This window comes from Neospora caninum, chromosome X (assembly GCF_000208865.1).
Source record: "Neospora caninum Liverpool complete genome, chromosome X".
NCBI lineage: Eukaryota > Apicomplexa > Conoidasida > Eucoccidiorida > Sarcocystidae > Neospora > Neospora caninum.
In genome coordinates, this window is record NC_018396.1 from 2,718,193 (window position 1) to 2,737,417 (window position 19,225).

Here is a 19,225-nt window from a genome sequence, read left to right on the forward strand (position 1 = left end):
TATACGCGAGATAACTGCTAGGAATTTTCGCTGGCTCCTCGTACCAAGAGTTTGTCTTAGCTCCTAGTCTACCGTCTTGGAAGCAATCTCGTACTACGAAATCAGGAGTATCCGCTGGGCATTTTGCCTTCTCGAAACCTCTTCGAACAATGTTTAATCGTGTGCAACCTCCGAGAGCGTGTAAGTTCCACACGGTGAAGACAGAAACAAGAGGGCAGATCCTACCAGCACAGTGAATAAACTTGAGAGAGGATCTATCACGTCAATGACTTAAAAGACCACTTCCTTGCGACGACCCTTACTCCTCGTTCACATACTCAGTCTTCAGGTTGTTGAAAGACGCAACAGGAACATGTTGGACGAGAGTGTAGAATTTCTCCTTGCTGTCCTCGTCATCGTTTCGTCGGCGAGCGATGCGCACGCGCACACGACGAGGCACATTTCTGATGCCGCCCGACCAGATGAACTTGTTCAGTTTGGTGTCAATGCGGACATCCTGGGGAAGCAGACAGCACACACCAACCGGCCACACGCGTTGTGGAAGGGTCACTCCGCGATATATTCAATCTTCCCTATATCTCCACCGAAATCCACCGCAGCGTTCTACGACAGCTCGTTTTTCCGGAAGAAAACGAAAACACGCCAAGAACCACACTGAATATCGCATCTCCGCATGCTCTTCCCCACTACAGAATAGAAGTGGAAGTCTATCCACGCAGGTGTGGGATGCACAAACGAGACTCAGATGTTAGGCTCCCATCTCTTTGGAACACTGTTGCAGCAGACGATACCCCTATACTGGTTTTGCATGTTCAACCGGCATGAGTTCATACGAGAACTCACCTTGGTGTGCATTGTCTTTTGAGCGAAACGACGGATTTCCCGAAGCGCTCTCGGTGCACGCTTCTTAAACTGGATACCATGGATCAGCTTGTGAAGGTGGATGGTGTAGTCCCGGCAGACAGGCTGCAGGGACTTGTTCTGTGCCTTGCGCGTAGTTCCTACACGCATGAGAGAGTACACACGCAGGTGAGCGATAAGGAATAGAGGTACCACCCATATCCCCAAGAGCAGTTACAGCTTTCTGGGTACAGGATGGAGCGCATCGAAAAGTTTCCCCGAATTGTTAAAAGTAAACATCCTGTTTCCCAGAGTGCCGACGCTGAGTCCGCGTCCGATTCGTTTACCCGCCACAGCCGAACGGGCCCACAGTTTGCCGCGCCATGCACCATTTCGGATTCCCGTACACCACAGTACTGTCTCTCTGTCTCTTTGATGCTTTTTTGATGATGTACTGAGAGGATGTCGTCAATAATTCTCAAATTCCCACGTCGTTTTTAATTCCAGAAACGACGCCGCCGTACACGGCCTCTGGCATGCATGTTGCCCCCATACTCGTTGCGGGATTGGTACAGCAGGCCATTGACGGCAACGCCGGAGTACGGGAAGCAACGAAAATCCCATTGCAATGGGAAAGGGCGAAAAAAATTGAAAAAACACTCTTCTCCCGCTGTACTTGCTGAGGGGTAAAAAATTGTCAGCCGGCAACCAAACACTCCCGGGCGGGATGCTTACCCTTCATGGTCTCCCGGGAAAACAATAGTCCAGGCCTTTCGCCGAACGAGGTTCCCAGGTCTATGAACAAGAAAAAAGCGCCGTAATTCACCACTGAGAAAAACGGCCGTTTGCAATATCGAGCGGACGGGAGGTTCCTGTTTTCTCGGGTCAAGAATCCGGCGAGGTCGACCCGCGAGTAGTCAATGGGATCAAACACAGCGCCCTGATGCCCACCACGGTTGCGGAAAAGTTCTTTACTGAGTAGCGGCTTATAGGCGGGAGGACGCAATGTAACCTGTGGGGTACCGCGTGCAGGTAAGTGGTGTCTTCATCGGCTTGCGGAGACTGCTGGCAGCAGAGCAATTTGCTGTGATGCAGACGCGAAAACCTTAACCTACAAGTGCGACCAGAAAGAACCAGCCAGCTATCGCGTCCTTTCACCAAAATGGCTAGGCAGCTTCCTCAGGGAATAGAGAGTCCACCACCTCGAAAAGGGACGGTTACAGCAGCCACCCACAACAGTGGCGTCTCTCTCGCCCAAAAGAAGTTGGTTGCCTTTGAGAGCGAGACTGTCACCTTGCCGTGCCATTGCCGCCGTCACGGAGGTTAATAAGCACTTGGTGTATGATCTGCAATAACACGTGCCAGCGTGCATCATCCACTGAGTACGCTACCTGCTCCCGTAAACCACAGGTTGAACAACTAGAGAGGAGACCTTTTGTTGTTACAGGCAAAATAGATAACATGAATTACGGACGCTTTTTATTCTACAAAAATAGTGGACCGGTGCCCCACTTTCGAACATTTGACCCCCTTTCTAGTGTATTAGTGTCCTCACACGGTGGAACCGGTTAGAACATCCATGGTGTGTCCATCACTAATCAACGTGACTGCCCCTTGTAGGTGGAACGGAACGCGACCGTCCTGTCACTGCTTGCCCCCAGATGATAACTATTGTGGAAATAGAACCAACTGAACTCACAGCCAGTCCCCTTGAAGAAGCCATGCCTCCTGACAGGCACGAGGTAAACCCTGTTTTCACGCGGGAGGCTGGCGCTCCGGCGGATCGTCCCGTGCCGCAGACATTTTGTACAGAGCTTTGTTCTCCCAACAACTCCAGCACGTGCAGCGTTACGTCCCAAACTACACACATCCTAACGAGACGTGAACGCCACCCTGCAAGATAGATATTAATAAGCGGTTGGAAAACGCTAAAGTGAGTGCGGTGTAAGACTTATAGAGCTCTGGACAAAAAAGTGGTCAAGGTACAGGAAGATCCTCGAAAATGGTGCGAGACACCTCGACTGTATTGAAAATCCAGCACTAGCGACCAGCGGACCGTCACCAACTTAACGAAGGCAAAGAAGCGGTATGCTGCCTGCATCAGGTCCATCACTAATTCCGATAAGGAATTGGTTGGAGACCGTCTTCTCACATTAGAAGTTCCTCCTTAGATAAGGCTTACGCGTGTCATTACGAGAACCTGCAGACCTGCATCAGTGCACACCCTTCAAGCAAAACATGGATGCCATCGCTAGCCCTGACTATCGAAGGATGGAACTTTACAGTCTGTGTATAGCTTTTTTTGGTTTACATTCTATGGCCGCAGCACACGAGCTCCACCTTTGTCCTCGAGTGACAATTCGGATGACCACTAATGAAACACGTGATTGAAGACACCCGGAGGCTGTCGAAATAAAGCCGCAAAATTAACAGACTGTAACAGTGCCGCGACAACTGGCTCCGCAGGAACTGAATCACACTGTGGATCATGATGTATTCCCTTACATATCTGAATGACAACCCACGAAACTCGATCGCAAGCGCATTACGCGAGCGTTTCCACCGGAGGAAGAAATTCAGGATAAGCTCAATTTGCATATACCATCACTTGAGGGATGCTGTGCAAATCACCCCCCGATTCCCGGAGTCCAGATTGTGCTAGTGATTCACTACCTGTCACGGAAACAAAAAACGCCGCTGGGCAATGCATACCCCTTACACTCAGAGACAATTGGTTACTGATGTGCAACCTGACAGGATCCAGGAACACCAGACCCTCTAACTTGTATCGCCGAACACCCTCATAGTACATTCCTTCTCGCTACATTCAGTTCTCACGGTAGAACTCGCTTGCGCGTTTAGCTTTCCCTGCAGCCTTTAGCATAAACCCAAGAACTACCCGCCGCTGAATATCAACGACTAATCACGCGACAGCGTTCACGCGTTCCCTTGCAGATCACGAACAAAAGATGGTACAGAGATGCCACATTGAGAAGTGTTGTTTGATATTCCCGTGCGATCGAGCAACGAGGGCGCAGCAGGTGTCGCAGGTTGCCAAACGGCTGCGATCCTCGTATACTTCGATGCCGTCTCGCGAAAAGTATCGTGGATGCACAGTCACCCCAAGGTTCACCTGTGGTGACCCCCTCACAATGATCGAAGACACACGGGCAGAGGGGTTTGCTCACATCCACGTGAGAGATCATACAGCCCCTCCCGAACACCTTCGGTCTCGCTTATTGACTCATTCGAGTTCACCTTATCCGGTTCAGCCTTATGGCGGGCTCTCTCCATATTTCTTTCCTCTCTCATCGTCGAGCCAGCCGTCCGTGAGATGTTCGCCATGGAAACCCTTGTCAGTTAAATGGCCCCTCTCCACCTCCGCCGAGAACCGGAGCTGAGTTACATGCGCAACAAGGGTGTTCCGAAGGTGCTCCGAAGGTAACACAATAAAGAGCGGTAACGAAGATTTCCCTGCTTCCACGAAGAAAGCCACGATGCGGTTGAGTTCTTCGTCTCGTACATCTTGCCTATAATTACCCTCTTTCTCCAGCAATCGGCGTAGTTTTTCAGACGTTGTTACTATGCGAACAACGTCTAAAACAGGAATGAACTTTATGGTATCCCGTCTAGTTAGCACAAGAAGACGGAGTGCATAGTCAACCCTCAAAGCCATGGTTCTGCGCTCTGACCCCTGCAACATCTGAACGAACATGCCGCCTTTGAGCTTAGGATCGCTGAAAAAAACGACTCCGACGGTCTTAGTCTGAACTCCGATGTCTTCCGTGGCGACGTTCGTGGCAAACCCCTCCTCCCGAAGAGCTTTCTCTTGATCGTTTAGTTGATTATTCATCTGCTTTATGTCAGTGTCCAGACCTCCACCCGTGGTTTGAGTTTCCTCGAGTGTATGCAATATTTTCCTCAAAGCATCGATGTTTTCCATAGACTTCCGCTCAACCTGTTTCTGTGCGGCAATTCGCTGGTCCGCTACCCGAAGTGCCTCTTTCAACTGTTCAACCTTTTCTTTCAGACGGTTGACCGAATTGGTTTCTTTTTCTGATTGTTTCCTGCTTGGCACCTCCCTTTCCCCGTCTAGTATATCTTTGAGCTTTCCTTCTAAAATATGACAGTTCCGACACTTCTTCTCTCCATGATTTCCATTTCCCCGGACGGATGCTGACAACTTCGGAGAAATGAGCATGTGAGACGCATCCTCTGCCACGCAACAAGTACAGTTTTTCAGTCTGTGAAAGCTTCGTGAAAGTGGATCCTCGAAAAGCCCCTCGTCCCCTGACCTGTACCTCGGTCTGCCCACACGCCGGTAGTGGCCATTGGGGAGCCTTCTCAGATGTGTAAGTTCTGCAGCATGGACCCCCGCCACCGCAAACAACCCCGTACGAGGCAAATTGTCTTTGCGAACAGATCTTCTAACACAATCTTCGCTTTCTGGACCAGATTCAGTTCTTGCTGCGTCTCTGGGTGGTAGTGCTGTTCCAGTCCCCGGTGAGTCATGCCGGTTACCTGCGCACCTTTCCTGGATGGGGATATGACTGCGGCTAGCTGCAGTTAGACAAGTAGGTGTTGTCCCTCCAAAAACCTCCGAACAAACAAATAATTTCTGGGAGCTGGGAGGGGAAGACGCTCTACTCGAAGAACGCGGAGACATGGCAGGTGACCAAGAAGAAGGCGTTTGACTTTCCGTCAGCTGCTCTTCTTTCTTGCCAGCTTGCTCTTCCATACTCGGCCAGTTCATCTCGGTATCCAAGGTCGGTCCTGATGAATCATCGCTTCCTTGAGCTATCCTTCCTAGTGTTTTTTCTTTACGAATTTTAACGAATGTTCGTCCCGCAGATACGAACTATGAGAGAAACAACTGTCGAGCGGAGAGACCCCTCGAGGACATGCATATGCATTGGATGTAGATAGGCATACGACTACTGATGCGGTCTTGTGAAATGTCCTATAGGGAATAATTGGTTCTGAGAGAGCGCTGGAAGGGCAGAATACAAAGGCAGTTATGAGGATGACACCACCTGTCCCGCTCACTAGCTGAGGAGTTGCCCGTTGCAAATCCAGCAGGCACGAATATTAAACCGCTGATGAAGCAAAGAGGTCAGCCTGAGCACGAGAAAGTAGCGGGTGATCAGAGCGTTGGCACCTTGCCGTGGAAGAATGTCTTGTCAGTTGCGTCGGAAGAAGACCACCACCAGTGTCCTAAGAGACAAAAAACAGTGAAGCGGAGGCAGTGGCAGTTGGCTTTCTAGCGTAGTACTCAACAAGGAATCTTCATAGGTCTCCTTTCCACAATAGGATTCCACCAGTGGCCGCTGCACCGACAACACAGCTCTGTTGTTTTCCCCCCTTCCATCCATTTGGGGCACTACAGTATTGCTGGCTCGAGCCTAGTCAGGGTCTACTTGTTTGGAATACTGCATTGCTTACTAATACTCGGTGGCTGTATTCGCAACGAAGACTCCTTGCCCAGCTGAGGGACGGCAGCCTCAAAAACGTGGTGACCGAACGAGAGCGATTTTGAAACAGAGTGACGATCTTTCGTCAGCCCCTGCTCCACATGATCCACACGCCGTGCAGGTGGCTGAGTCGGTGAAGTGCCTAAGACCGATTCAACGAAACTCGCTAATTTGGCACGAAATTCCAATGTTGCAGATCCAGGCGCGGCAGCTGACTAGAAAAACCCTTACCTGCATGTGACGCACGCTTTGGAGCTGACCCGCTATCCCATGGGGACCCGAGTACGGTTGCATAAGACGAAGAAGGCCGAAGCAAACATGGAGGAACACCGAGAGCGGGTGGACAGCTTGTACTGCGAACAGTGACCGCTTTGAACACCCGGAACTGAGCACAATGAGCCGTCAAAATTGCTGGTACCAGCTCATGACCCGCAAAAGGAGCCTTCCCAATGGATAAATCAATACATTCGACAGAGGGGACAAGACTGAAAAGGGAAGGAGTGTTTCGAGCAACTCAGAGCGACAGTACAAGTGAAAGAACAACAAAAGGCTGCTGCGAGTTCATATGAGACGAGATGAGGACGGCTGCCGCCGTCAGGAGAGAGGGAAGCGGGGACAACAGCTCTGTGGGTCACGTCTCAACACCCCGGCTGGCAACAAGCTTCACACTACCACCCAAAAGTTCCACGGACAGCAGAGGCAACTCAGTCATCCAGCCAGCGAGGGAGCCAGATTGCATGGGAGAATACTTCATCGATTTCACCGTGTGAGGGGAAGAACTTGCTTCGTTCGAGAATGGCAAAGTGCCTGAACCGCACTTGACTCTGGTCCAGGTCACGCCACGTAGCTTGCTGTAGGGTTTCCTCGACGTTCGGATGGCTTGCTAGGATTGCGGACTGGATTTTATCTCGTGATCAGCCCCCGCATCCAAATGTCTCCTTCGAATACAATGGAAAAGCTGATCCATGGAATTTCTTGAAGGCGGCACTGCTGTCTACCAGTGGAGCAACATCCACGCGTTCGCGAAGAATAGAATTGTACGATGATAGCTGCGTGGGCTGCTAGAATACCGAAAGTGAGGGGGCGTCGCAAAGTGCCCGCATTGGTGACTGCTAAAACCCAAAGTTTTTCCTGAAGCTTGAGAAGAAGAGTACTAAAAAATTTATGAAGTGACTGTCGGTCTCTCGTGCGTTCTACCGAGCATCTAGAAACCACCTGAGGCGCCTCATTTGCCGGACCATTCAGCGTTTCGCACTCACTACTCATTTTCACTCCACACAGCATGCCGGCTTCATCAGCCGTGGAAACCATCTTGGAATCTTTCACAACTTCGCCCCTTGCTTCCGACGCCCTCACGGTAGCAGAGGCTCCACAGGGTCGGGCCGGCGGGTTTTCGACGCTGTCTAACGAAGACGCTGTGGACTATTTGCAGCTGAGGTTAGGCCACGTGACTACTTAGCTACACTAAAGCGGGTCTTCGCAATGACACGGGGGAACTGTCGGATCCTTCGGCAGGCTTATCAAGTGTTAAAGAGTGGTTGCTTCACTAGTGTTGGTTCTCGAGTTCGTGCCGATTGTCTCCCACTGAGCTTATCCCCTCTGTGGTGATCCATTTTTGCGCACACGCCACAATAGGGGCTCCAGAGTAATGTCGAACACCATAAGCAGTAGAACGGGATTTGCGATGAAGTGTGAGGGAATAGCAATAGAACACCAGTCTGTGGTTGATAGGACGTAGAAACTGCAAAGTGCAGATACTACTGTGCGCAAGATACACAGAGGAGACCCACACAACACGAGGAGACAATGGCGGCGAACTTAAGTTACGATTTTATCACCTCAGAAGGGTATCAGAGACAAGGTAGCTTCTTGTTTCTCTGACTTCTCTTTCATCGAGGATGCGGCATTTACCGAATTCAAATTCTATTGTGGTTTCCATGACCATCTTATTAAGCGCATGAAGTATAGTTGCGTCCAGCGTCGTCGTTTTCTACGTGGTCAGCAAGCGGCCACGCTGGAATCGAGGCAAGCAGTAGACATCCGTAGCACAACTGTTCGCCACCATCTGTTGGTCCGTGCGACGGACGAACAGCAGCAGGACTCCTGCCTGTGAACCGTGTGACACACACGGCATTCACTACACTAAATCTCCAGAAGCACGATTCATATTCAAGTAAAACCGGCAATTAGAGAGGCAACGTTGTTACACCAGCCGTCGAATACCAGTTCATCTACAGTGGTTGTCTGCGTTCTGTGTGTAGGACTGGGCAACTAATGCACACGTACGCCGGCGTTACTATGGAAAAGGAATAGGCCATGCTTCGTAGTGCTCCTACTGCACTCGTCGGTGCCTGTAACGCTTGGTTAACAGCTCGTGAATGTGTACATGCGTCGGCTCCTTGTCGCTAGTCGTTTTTTCACACCCCGTGCGGTTGAGGTTAACCTCTGCTGAAACATGCTTGCTGTACAACGCGCCAATGGGGTTTGGCATCCGTGCCCTATACAGCCTTTGACGGGAGCGCCTGGACTGTTGCGACGTAACGGGCAATCAGAAACAGACCAAGGGACCCCTTTGGTGAAGCATGCAATTTTTCTGGTGGCGCCGTAAACGTCTGCTTCGAAAGGAACGCCGCTGACACAGTTGCCGAATGCAGGAAACAGCACTTCCCTGGGACTTCCAGTGTGCGTCGCCGGGGCAACCCCGTCCCGCCCTACGTGAAATGCACCCTTGACTGTGGCGCTCCCAGACAGTTCACAGCACAGAACAAAGACTTTGTGTCCAACCAAAAGAGCGAAGACACAACAAATCGTAATTTGAATAGCAATACAACACTCTGGGTAACTTCCGGCATGCTGAAAGCGAGTTTGCAGTTTTGAGCTCGCTGTCGCAGACCAGATGGGTTAGCATCGGGAGACTGAAGGAGCATCGCTAGCCGTGCGACGGCTGCACGGGACGAAGAGTCAACGGACTGCAGGAGTGACTGCTCGTCGTCAAGGTTCCGTGAATTCTGCCGCTGACTAGTGCTGTCTGCCGGGAAGCACGATACTGGTTTTGTCTCTATCTTTCTTCTGTTGCGGCGACTTTTCTAAAGGTAGCCGCAGGATTGACAAGATTCGCCTCCATATATTTGGGTGCTGTGGCCTGTGGCAGGCAGCCACGGTTGCCTGCGCGTTACGCGTGCGTGTTTTCGCGGATTTTTCTGTGCGCCATAAATCCTGTTGCTTCGCCGCAAGTGAGGGAACTCCAGTGCCGATAACTCGCTTTTGTTTCCGTTTTGTTGGCGCCTTTAACAAGCAGTTAACGCTGAGGAACTTGCGCTGACTGACGAATACGCCACGGCAGCTCATTGTTTCGGGGTTGCAGGCGACCTCACGGTGCGACTGCACGCCCGGAGCACTCCGTGTTACCCGTCCGACAAGCTCTCGAACCCAGATGCAAGAAACGAGTTTTCTGGTGCCTCTCGTGGACAGCAATTGAGGGAGCCCCTGTGTCTCGACGAAGAGTCTAACTGCCGGGTGTGGCACGGGGCTCAACTTTTTTCAGTTCGCTGCTGCTTCAAGACACAAGCCTCCTCTGGAAACTCAATTGCGATTGGGAGCTCATTGACATTTCTGTGATCTCGTGTGGGCGTCTGAGCTTCATTTTTTCTCCCAGAATTGAGTTACAGCCAGACTCCCTCACTTTTGAAGGGCACTTTCCGGTACTCGCTTCGACGTTTTACAGATTCTGTTACTTTGGAAGTGGTCCACTCCACCGTCGTGCAGAGCTTACACAGCAACTATCAAGCACATGCCTTGGACCTCGGCCTGCTCAACTTCTCTTTTCCCGAAACGTCCTTTTTCGTTAGCGTTCAAGTTGGAGTGAATCTTCAGAATGTATGCCTCGTGATAGGCGGCGCGGGGCATCCTCTTTCGGCACCTTTCAAAGCGTTGCAGCCGGCAAACGCACGTCACTTCATCATCTGAGAAAGGTGGCACGACGCTGTGACTTTGCAGATAGGTTTACGTGATTGTGTCTCGTCAGAACACCACCCGAGCTCTAGAGAGCAAAGTTCAGCACCCCAGCTTTTGTGTTTTCTGGAACGGCGAAGTGCATGGGCTGCACGACGTTGTTGTCTCCGTTCATGTAAGGCGCCATCTGGTCACCGCCATTTTCTGAGGTCACGCGCCTATCCAACCTGGCCCCTTTCCTCAGCATCTTCTTCCACACCTCGCAAAATGCCCGTTCTCTGTTGCGAGTCGGACCGCGAAGACTGCGGGACCCGATGGTCACGTATGTGCACCTTTTTCTGGTGGTGCTCGTTCGTAGTCACTGCGGGGACACTAGCTCTGATGCTCTATGGGGAACATCACTATGCAGAGGAAGTGCACGCGCTTACGCCACTAATGCGCGGATATGTGCCGTCACCCTGCTCGCCTCTCCCCGTGAACGACCGGAAACTCGTCCATATTGATTGCCCGTTGGCTGAGCTGGACACTTTCTTTCCACCATCTGCCTTTTCACCAAACATTGCCAAGTTCACTGGAGTGTTTTTTGAGACAAAGGCAGAAATTTTTCAACACGTCCAGAAAGGTGGCACCTTGGGCCCTTTCATAGAGGGTGACTGGGTGGATCACCAGGTAAGAACAGCTGTTTCATCGATATGCCGTCTGCAGAGGAGTCCCTACATATATCTGTCGTCTTTGCTTGTTTGCTTTTCCCCCAGAACGGGCCGCGACTCTTCACACAGTGACGGAACGACTCGGCGAGGGCGTATGGTTACCGGCAGTCCGGGAACGTTGACGTGTCCAAAAACGCAGGGTTACTCGCTAGCATTCACTGGTTGACACATTTCCTACTGCGGTTTCATCTTCCAGACAGTTGACGCACCGATTTGGGTGGGTGTAGATTGAGCCCCACTTGTACTGAGCGTGTGCGCTTCACATAAGGCGAGCGGACATCAAGCAGCTAACGAGTGCAGAAGTTTCGCCTGCGTGCTCCATTCAGGTTGACCTCTCTCAACTCCCGAGCATGGTAATGCTTGGTGACTCGAACCCCGATTTTTTCCCCGTTGTGCCTGGGAGGGGCCGCGTGGTAAGTAGACTGCACTGTGGAAATCAGTAACAGAGACAGCGAATAATTGGCCGCACGAATAAATATATATTTTGGGGTTCATGCTCGAGATGGTGCACCACGCGTTGGATTACCATCAGGAACAAGTAGAAGGTCCTTTTTCTAGGGACACAGCAGGGGCCCGTTTCTTGTACGGTTCCGGAATAGGCCTTAATCGTCTGCACAGCTCTGGTAGAATAATGTTTGAACGACGAGACTTCGGAACCGCACCGGAAACCAAAGGGGAAGGCTTTAGCTGTGCCAGGAATCGTCCGTTCCACTCAGAAGCTCTCACGAGACGGAATTATGTCTAGGCAGTATCCGGTCTTACTCAGAGGGGTGGCACTGCATAACTGGAAGATCGTCATCCTGAGACACAAAAGGATTGTCAGACCATGGCATTCACAGCTCGCTGCGTATCCCATGTTTTGTGTTGACAGTTCACCTCTGCTTTGAAAGCCGGTGGCTTTGCACTTCCTGCACACCTGCTCACTAAGTTCAAGAAAAAACAACTTCTTCCGCTTGTAGATGATGGCTACTATCAACCGTCTGCGTCTCGCCCTCCTACACACCTCGACTACAAGAACACACAGGTGAAGAACAATGCCCTGTATAGTGGAGACCCGGATCATCCTCAAATTGGAGATGTTCGTATCACTTTCTGGGGCAGCACGGCGACACACGTCAGTCTAATCGGGCTCCAGACGACAGGCTTCCTCGGCTCCGATCGCCACATTCAGGGTATCCCTTCTCCCGCTCTTCAAGTAAGCGGAGCTGATTCATATTGTTCCCGCGGTGGCGAGGCGGGGACTGAATGTGTAGTTTTTTTCTTCCGTGGGAAAGCTGGATAGCACATACGGTGGCGAGGGGCTGGCAAGTTCAGAGTACTGACACCGGCAAAACGCGGTTACCTAGACACTGTTTAATTTGAAGATTGCCGCACCAGCAGAACTCACATTCCTACGGTAGCTTCTGTGCCGCATTGCCGAGCATAACCTGCGATATGCTTTCTTGTGTATGAAAACTGCGTGGAAACAGAATCGCACGCTTACCATCTTCGCCGAAGGAGACTATAACCCAGCATCGCTTGTGGCGGAGCACGTATCTGAGACCCACGCGTCCAACTCACAGACATGGTTTCTCCGAGGCGTCAGCGTTCTCCTCGTCTGGTTCGTTCTGTTCCTCACTGTGGTCACGTGCACTACGCCCAAGGTGAGCGTTGCTCAGGTGGTATGCTACCGTATCCCTTGCACAAGCTAGGCAGTGACTTTGTTTTCGGGGGTATTCAACACAAGTGAGCGACAGAGGACTAATAATTCATTGAGCCGTGAGACTTGCAGAAATTTTTTTTCATCGCGGTTGGGAAATCACAACGTGACGGACGCAGCAATATGTCCTCTGTGGATGTTCAGCGTTATTCTGGCTTGGCTCGACAGGAGAGTCTTGTTACCACGAACCACGTGCACTGGAACCTGAAATCGAAATACTGTGTTCTTTGTCTACAGACATGCTGTGTAGTTTTCGTGAACTGCGGCCTCTCCTCTCTAAGCATTACAGCTGGGCTCGCGGGCATGGTCTGGTGGAAGTTCGATATCATCGTAGCAACGTCTCTCTGGGTCGTGTCCAGCGTTGCGATCGTCCTTGCAGTTTTGGCATGGTAAGCTCCACGGCTGCTTCTTTCCCGCCTTCAGTACACGATCCGGGTCGTCTAGCTACACGTGGCGCAGTAACGAGGCGCATATCCGAAGTGGCTATCAAAAATGCAGATAATAATTGGTACTCAATGCTCAAAGGAGAGAGAGGGGAGAAGTCGTGGTAGCACATCGGGTTCTTCATTTCTAAAGGCAGGCATAGGGCAACTGGGGATGCTACAAACGTTGAGCATGTACATGGAAAACGCCACTTTTGTGATCATTAGCGTATTTGGTATCAAAGATGCTTACCACGCAGGAATAGCTTTAATGCATATACCAGTCAATAAACAGGTTTGAGATTGCAGCAGGATAGCAGTGACCAGAGGGGCTGCCGCCCTTTTTTGCCAACCGCGCCCGCTATCACTGTTGTAGCGGGGTCATCTTCCTGATGCTAATCAGCCACAGTGTTTTCCTGTCTGACCTGTATGCGTTTCAGGATGTGGAATTCAAACAACTGCAATGGTCCAGTTGGAAGTAACAGACGACAGAGTAATCGATCTGAAGCCAGTGCGTCTTCCAGTTTATATAGCGCCTTGGGGAGATGGACCAATGAACCGGCGACTCGGAGCTATTTGGATCGATCCCTGCTCGCGAAGAATGAAGACAGCGACGGCGTTGCAGGCGCCTCCGATGAATTCATGCAGGACAGTTAAAAGATCATATGTGCTATTTGTTTCTTCTTGTAGATTGTTCTGTTGCGAACGATATTTTGTAGTGATTAATTTGTTTTTCCAGAGCTGATGTGGCACTGTGTGCCAAGTATCTTGAGGCTCAGCCTGGAACCTCCTCGCCAGAGCATACGCTGCACTGTTGTGCTTGTCAAGCCTGCTAGGGTGTCGTACTGTTCTTTTTCTCATTCACATCGCTGGCCATGTTGAGTGGCTGACTCTGGTTGGGTCTTGACGCACCAAAATACCATTTTCTCTGAAAAGGTACCTATTCTGTGATCCTTTTTGCGTAACAGTGGGAGGCAACAGCGTTTACTTTGTTATGTACCTATGCCGACCATGTTTCATTTCATAAGGTGATGTCCTAAGTTACCTAGCAGATGCCACGTGGATGGGTAATTTCCAACATACCGAACAAATACGACAGGATAGAAGAGCCACCATTCGACGACTATGTTTGGGCCGTGGATTCTTATCGGTACCAAGAGCTGAGACAGGCCCGTAAATGCGGAGGAATACTCTTACGGATTGAAGACCAAGGCTGCTAGCATGGGTATCTGAAGTCCAAGGAAAATGTGCCTTTTCCAGACTTCTAACTTTCAAGGCTCGTTGTAATAAAATGGGGCATTTATTCGTATGCAGAGTATTCCCGTAAAACGGGGAGTACGAATGAAATTCAGGCTTCCCCGTGTTCGCGGGGCACACGCCATCGTGAGCTAGTTGCCTCCATAGTTTGATATACCTTTTTCGGCTAGCGCAGCTATGTGACCTGAAGAAGACGATGATGTATTGCATCCGAATAGGGGGGAACGAGCGCACGATCTAGCTTTGTCATCACCTTTTAAGACAGAAACTCGTAGCATTATATATGTTACCATTGGTTTACGGTTTCGCCATTGGCATGCGCGTTAACAATATCGTTCGACGCATCCATCCGTTACGTCTAACCACGCGGCACGTGCCAGAAGTGGACAGCAAGGTTTTCCTTGCCGAATGAGTTGGGCATTGATCGGAAAACACCGCAAGTCCGTGGACCGAGCAGCACGATCGCCGCAGCCTGAAATTGGATGTTTCATGCTTGGATAGCCACATTGCGTTCATCGTATTGGACGTCCATGAAACAGGGTGCACAGAAAAGATATGCGAATACAAGGTGATAGCTTGGGGTTCGATAAGCTCGTGGGCGACATCGCGTTCATAGTTTCTCTCGCACCTATCGGCGGCAATCATGTCCCACGCTCAAGCTTATGATAGACATTCAACCGTCTGAAGTCGGAATAATATAGCTGAACAGTTTGGACATTAACTGAGAAATGTTGTGGCGACGGGTCCCCGCCCGTGTGAGGCGTAGGTTTTATGGACCCACACACAGAAGCCTTGCACATTCATCTACTTTGTATAAAAGCCCCATTCGATTAGAATGCCAAACGCTGTCGGATGTTACCTTACGACGAATGACGATGAGTACTGGCGATTGGAAGTATGCCTATCATGCCCAATGATGCGAGAGGTTCGCCGGACTGAGACCCATGCGGCGTCGCATAAGCACGACACAGCAACTCTAAAATAGCAAATTCTGTTTCACATTAATTTCGCCAGTAGAATATGATCCGGTTTCCGGATAGTTCGTCGGTACCAGGGCTTTGTTGTGTTCCTGCTGCTGCGAGTGACGTGTCAGCCTGTTGTTTCCTGCTGAGTTGCGAATCCCAGCCATGCCACAGAGAGGAGTCAGCGCCAGTTATTTCTGTCAGTGAACCAGAAATAACGATTTAGGTGGATCCACCGTAGATACAGAACTTACCGGTTAATGCCATTGATTTCCTGTCAAGATATGATGTCGTGGTTGCTTCCAGCTAGCTGGAGTTTGATGACGGGCTGGCGGCCCCCGCAGTCCTGTGAGTGGGTGAAAGGCTTTGCACATCTGTGTAGTTTTCTTATGCAGTTTCATGTTTGTTCACCAGAAGTGTGCCACCTGTCCGGCTCTGGGCTGAGCATGTAGACTGAGAATCTGCACATTTTCGGACGCGTTGCAGAAGGGACCCATAGACGGGGAGGAACGGACGCACTCAATGGGTAAAGAACACCTATGGACAGCCAAGAGTCTTCGTCGAACTTATTTCAAACACAGAATGATCCTGCGACGAAGCCAACTGGACCTGCGTCCAACACTTCACGAATACATGCGCTTCGCTCGAAGGTTCGCTGTGTGAAGACCCGGGTTTTCTCGACTCTATACGACTATCTACGGTGTATACCTTTTTGTTCAAGGGATAAGTATGTTATACGAGGAAAAGGTTTTCCGTATGCTCGACTTGACGAACAACGGGCTCGCTGTGACATCGTGACAGCACTTCGCTGGGTTGACTTAGACGCGTGTATACATAAACAAGATCACGGTGCGGTTGCTGCTGCCGCTGTAGTTGACAGTCTCGTCAGCGAGGGTCGGCTCTTTACGTTAGATGTTCTTGACAAAGAATGCCAGCCGTTGCGGATGGTCCGGGGGCGGTACTTGGGAATAGGGGGGAACGGCATTGTTTTCGAGGCTTCGATTGCGCAACCTGGAGAGTTGGATCCGTTGGCCCTCAAATTGTTGTTCCTCGACCGCAACTTCCTGGAAGGCTCGCATTCGGACATTTCGAAAGCCCTCGCGGTCAGCAAGCACATGGAAATGCGGATTCGTTTGCTCCTTCGATCGTATACGTCGGCTGAACTGTACGTCCGCGACAGGTTTGCCGTACCTCTTTATTGCGGACGAATACGAGGACTTCCTGATCTCTTCGATGTTGGCAGCAGGGGCGCTGGCTGCGGCATTGTGATTCTTTATAAGAAGCTATGCTGTAGCCTGGCTGACGTCATATCGACGTGCTCTAGCCTATCTCACCAAGCAAGGTTGTTTCTGACTAAGCAGATGATTGCGGTTGTGCACAACTTGCACTGCAAGGGCCTCGTGCACCGAGATATTAAAGACTCGAACTTTTTTCTCGATGACCGGGGTACCATTTACCTCGGAGATTTCGGCCTTACTGTTCCTAACGGGAGCACAGAAGCCCTTGTTTACACGCCCAAGCTGACTGATCCTTCAGACGTCGGAATCATACTGGAAGGCTGGGACAGAAGGCGAACCGTTTTGGCTCAAGTCACGGAGGAGGCTGACTTATGGGCTTTAGGTATGACACTGTACAAGCTATGGACCGGCGTCTACCCTTTCGGTCTTTCCTCGAAGCACTTTCGTAGGACAAAGGATGTCGCAATGTACATTCAACAGTTGAGCGAGAACAAATCATCATGGTCTGGTCTCTTTCGCCGGCGCCGAGAGGTGGGTGGCCAGCCGGTGGACCCCGAAGTTCAGAGGATCATCAAGGGTCTCCTTTGTTTCGACAAATCCAAAAGACTGCGTTTAAGCGAGATTGTACAGTCCTCGCCGTTGCTTTCTTGAAAGCTTGTGGATGCCCATTTGTTCTGCAGCTCTGAACGTATATGTTTTTTAAATTTAAAAGAACCCCCCGCGCTCCCGCCGCTGAGACTAATGATTTTGTACGTGAATGCAGTGAAGCGTTCCATGATGTGGTATCTCAATCAACTACAGAATCTTGTCAGCTTGCCTTTCCGCAGGGTCGCGCTTTACTGTAAAGTGCCGTCCATTTGCGGTCCTCGCACTCTACTGTCGTGTACGCATCCACCGTATAGAACTCGCGACGTTGTAGCCCCCTAGCGTTGTTCAGTAAACCCCAACCTACTGTACTTTTCTGAGTTCTTCTGGATTAGTTTCTCACCGGAGTCTTCCCAGTTTACGGCCAACCTTCTTCGGCTCCGTGATAGATTACAGCTATATCAGGAGTACCACCCGTGATCAGCGCGTGTGATAACTTCTGTTTAAACGCAGAAGAAGCGTTTGACGTTAGAGACTAGGGAAACACTTGGGGGGCCGGTAAGCAAACACACGTTTCTCCAGGCGTCGCCAGGATTCATGTTGGTGAAATGTTTCGCGAAGTTGCAGCGAAAAATCACAATGCAGCAGGAATATCTTCAGCCGTCCCGAGGCCCACGGATGTTTTTGTCAACTGTTTGGATGTGCTTCCGACGCTGATGTGAACGCTTATGCGGATAAGTAGGCAAACGGACAAGAAGCAGCCTGGAATCCTTTATGGAATGCCCTGTGGAGCTGCGCCCACGCCTGCCCATCGCGTTACAGCTGATCCTGGTTCTCCACGAAACAACCTCAGTGACATATTCGCTCACTTCGGCAACTGAACGACGGAGCTGCGTCTGCTGATATGGCGAAGAGATTTTCTGGAGGCAGCAGCCGCTCTGCTCTGGGTTTCAAGTGCAGGTACAATCTGGCACTCAACACCAACGTGATAGGGGGGCCAAAACTTGCAGCCTCACGGCGTTCGGGTTCGTGCTCTTTCCTTCCCTTTTCTCCACCTGATGGTGGCAGATGAAGTAACAGACGGTTTATTGTACACATATATAATCTGCTGTTGACGCGTATTCAACACCAGAGAAACAATGCCGGGGACAAGGGTCCTCTCACTAAGGCGACTGTTGACTTGCTTCCATTTCTTGACACAGTCTCATTTGCTAACGACTATCTGTTGGTGCCACGCGCAGTTCTAGTCGGTCTGTCCCCAGGTTACCGGTTGAAAGCTCAGAGTCGGTTGCAGGGTGGGAAGAGTGCATATGAGTCTCTAAATTTCCTTCCCCCTGCACAATCTGGCAATGACAATGAACCGGTAGAGTTGCCGCTACATGTTCGTTCCATTCAGACTTGGGAACTGGCAGGAAGAAGCAGCTGCGTTTGACGAAGAATGCAAAAGCTTTCAGAAGAAGAAAAAAGCGGGTAGGAACACTTCGTTCTCGAGATTGTTGCTTACATGTAGGAGAACTAGTTCCCCATATGTATTCTACGATGGTCTGGTTCCGGCGGACAGGACTGTTTAAACAAAATGAGCAGAAGAAGTTCGCCGCAGGTGGCCTATCGTCCACGTTTACAGGTGCCACAATTGTGCCAAACCAGGAGCTATCACCACGACTGGGTTTTGTGGTTTTTTTTCGCGAAGCATTCAATGGTTAGACATGTAAGGAGCACGAAAACTGGAGGATCTGACTCTACATCCAGATTACTGCTTTCAAAACCGGTGTACGAGTGATACTCTACGCATCACTCACAATCTGCGAAGTAGCTCTAACTCCTGAATACACAGGCGCTCCATTTTGGATGAGGGCGCACTTTTGGCCTTCCAGTGTAGCCGGCATACAAGCATGCTTCCAAGGGAGTTTCAGAGAGGTTAATAGAGGCAGATCTGCATCTCGCCTCCACCCGCTCTGTTTCATGCCGTGGAATGCGGCAAATTCAGGGGAGTTCTCCGTCATCAAGAAGTTCCAGAGACTTAGCACCAGTCTACGGCCAACGACCCTCAGCAAGTCGGAAGATGGTTATCTCCATTTTGGCCAGCGGGT

The 19,225-nt window shown here is 50.7% G+C and overlaps 4 protein-coding genes across 4 annotated transcripts; 2 read left to right on the forward strand and 2 right to left on the reverse strand.

Annotated features, from left to right (window-relative positions):
- Positions 1-298: 298 nt before the first annotated feature.
- NCLIV_048030 (hypothetical protein) lies at positions 299-1,582 on the reverse strand (the record flags this gene model as incomplete). Its single annotated transcript, XM_003884354.1, has 3 exons — positions 299-496; positions 844-1,001; positions 1,576-1,582. 3 exons carry the CDS (start codon positions 1,580-1,582, stop codon positions 299-301), a joined length of 363 nt encoding a protein of 120 aa, XP_003884403.1.
- A 2,532-nt stretch (positions 1,583-4,114) lies between these two features.
- Positions 4,115-5,593, reverse strand: NCLIV_048040 (conserved hypothetical protein; the record flags this gene model as incomplete). Its single annotated transcript, XM_003884355.1, has 1 exon — positions 4,115-5,593. One exon carries the CDS (start codon positions 5,591-5,593, stop codon positions 4,115-4,117), a length of 1,479 nt encoding a protein of 492 aa, XP_003884404.1.
- A 5,104-nt stretch (positions 5,594-10,697) lies between these two features.
- Positions 10,698-13,064, forward strand: NCLIV_048050 (conserved hypothetical protein; the record flags this gene model as incomplete). The annotated part of the gene is made up of 5 exons (XM_003884356.1): positions 10,698-10,931; positions 11,299-11,385; positions 11,844-12,167; positions 12,442-12,615; positions 12,909-13,064. The coding sequence occupies 5 exons, from the start codon at positions 10,698-10,700 to the stop codon at positions 13,062-13,064; spliced, it is 975 nt and encodes a 324-aa protein (XP_003884405.1).
- Positions 13,065-15,851: 2,787 nt separating this feature from the next.
- On the forward strand, positions 15,852-17,201 carry NCLIV_048060 (uncharacterized protein; the record flags this gene model as incomplete). The annotated part of the gene is made up of 1 exon (XM_003884357.1): positions 15,852-17,201. One exon carries the CDS (start codon positions 15,852-15,854, stop codon positions 17,199-17,201), a length of 1,350 nt encoding a protein of 449 aa, XP_003884406.1.
- Between the last annotated feature and the right edge of the window lie 2,024 nt (positions 17,202-19,225).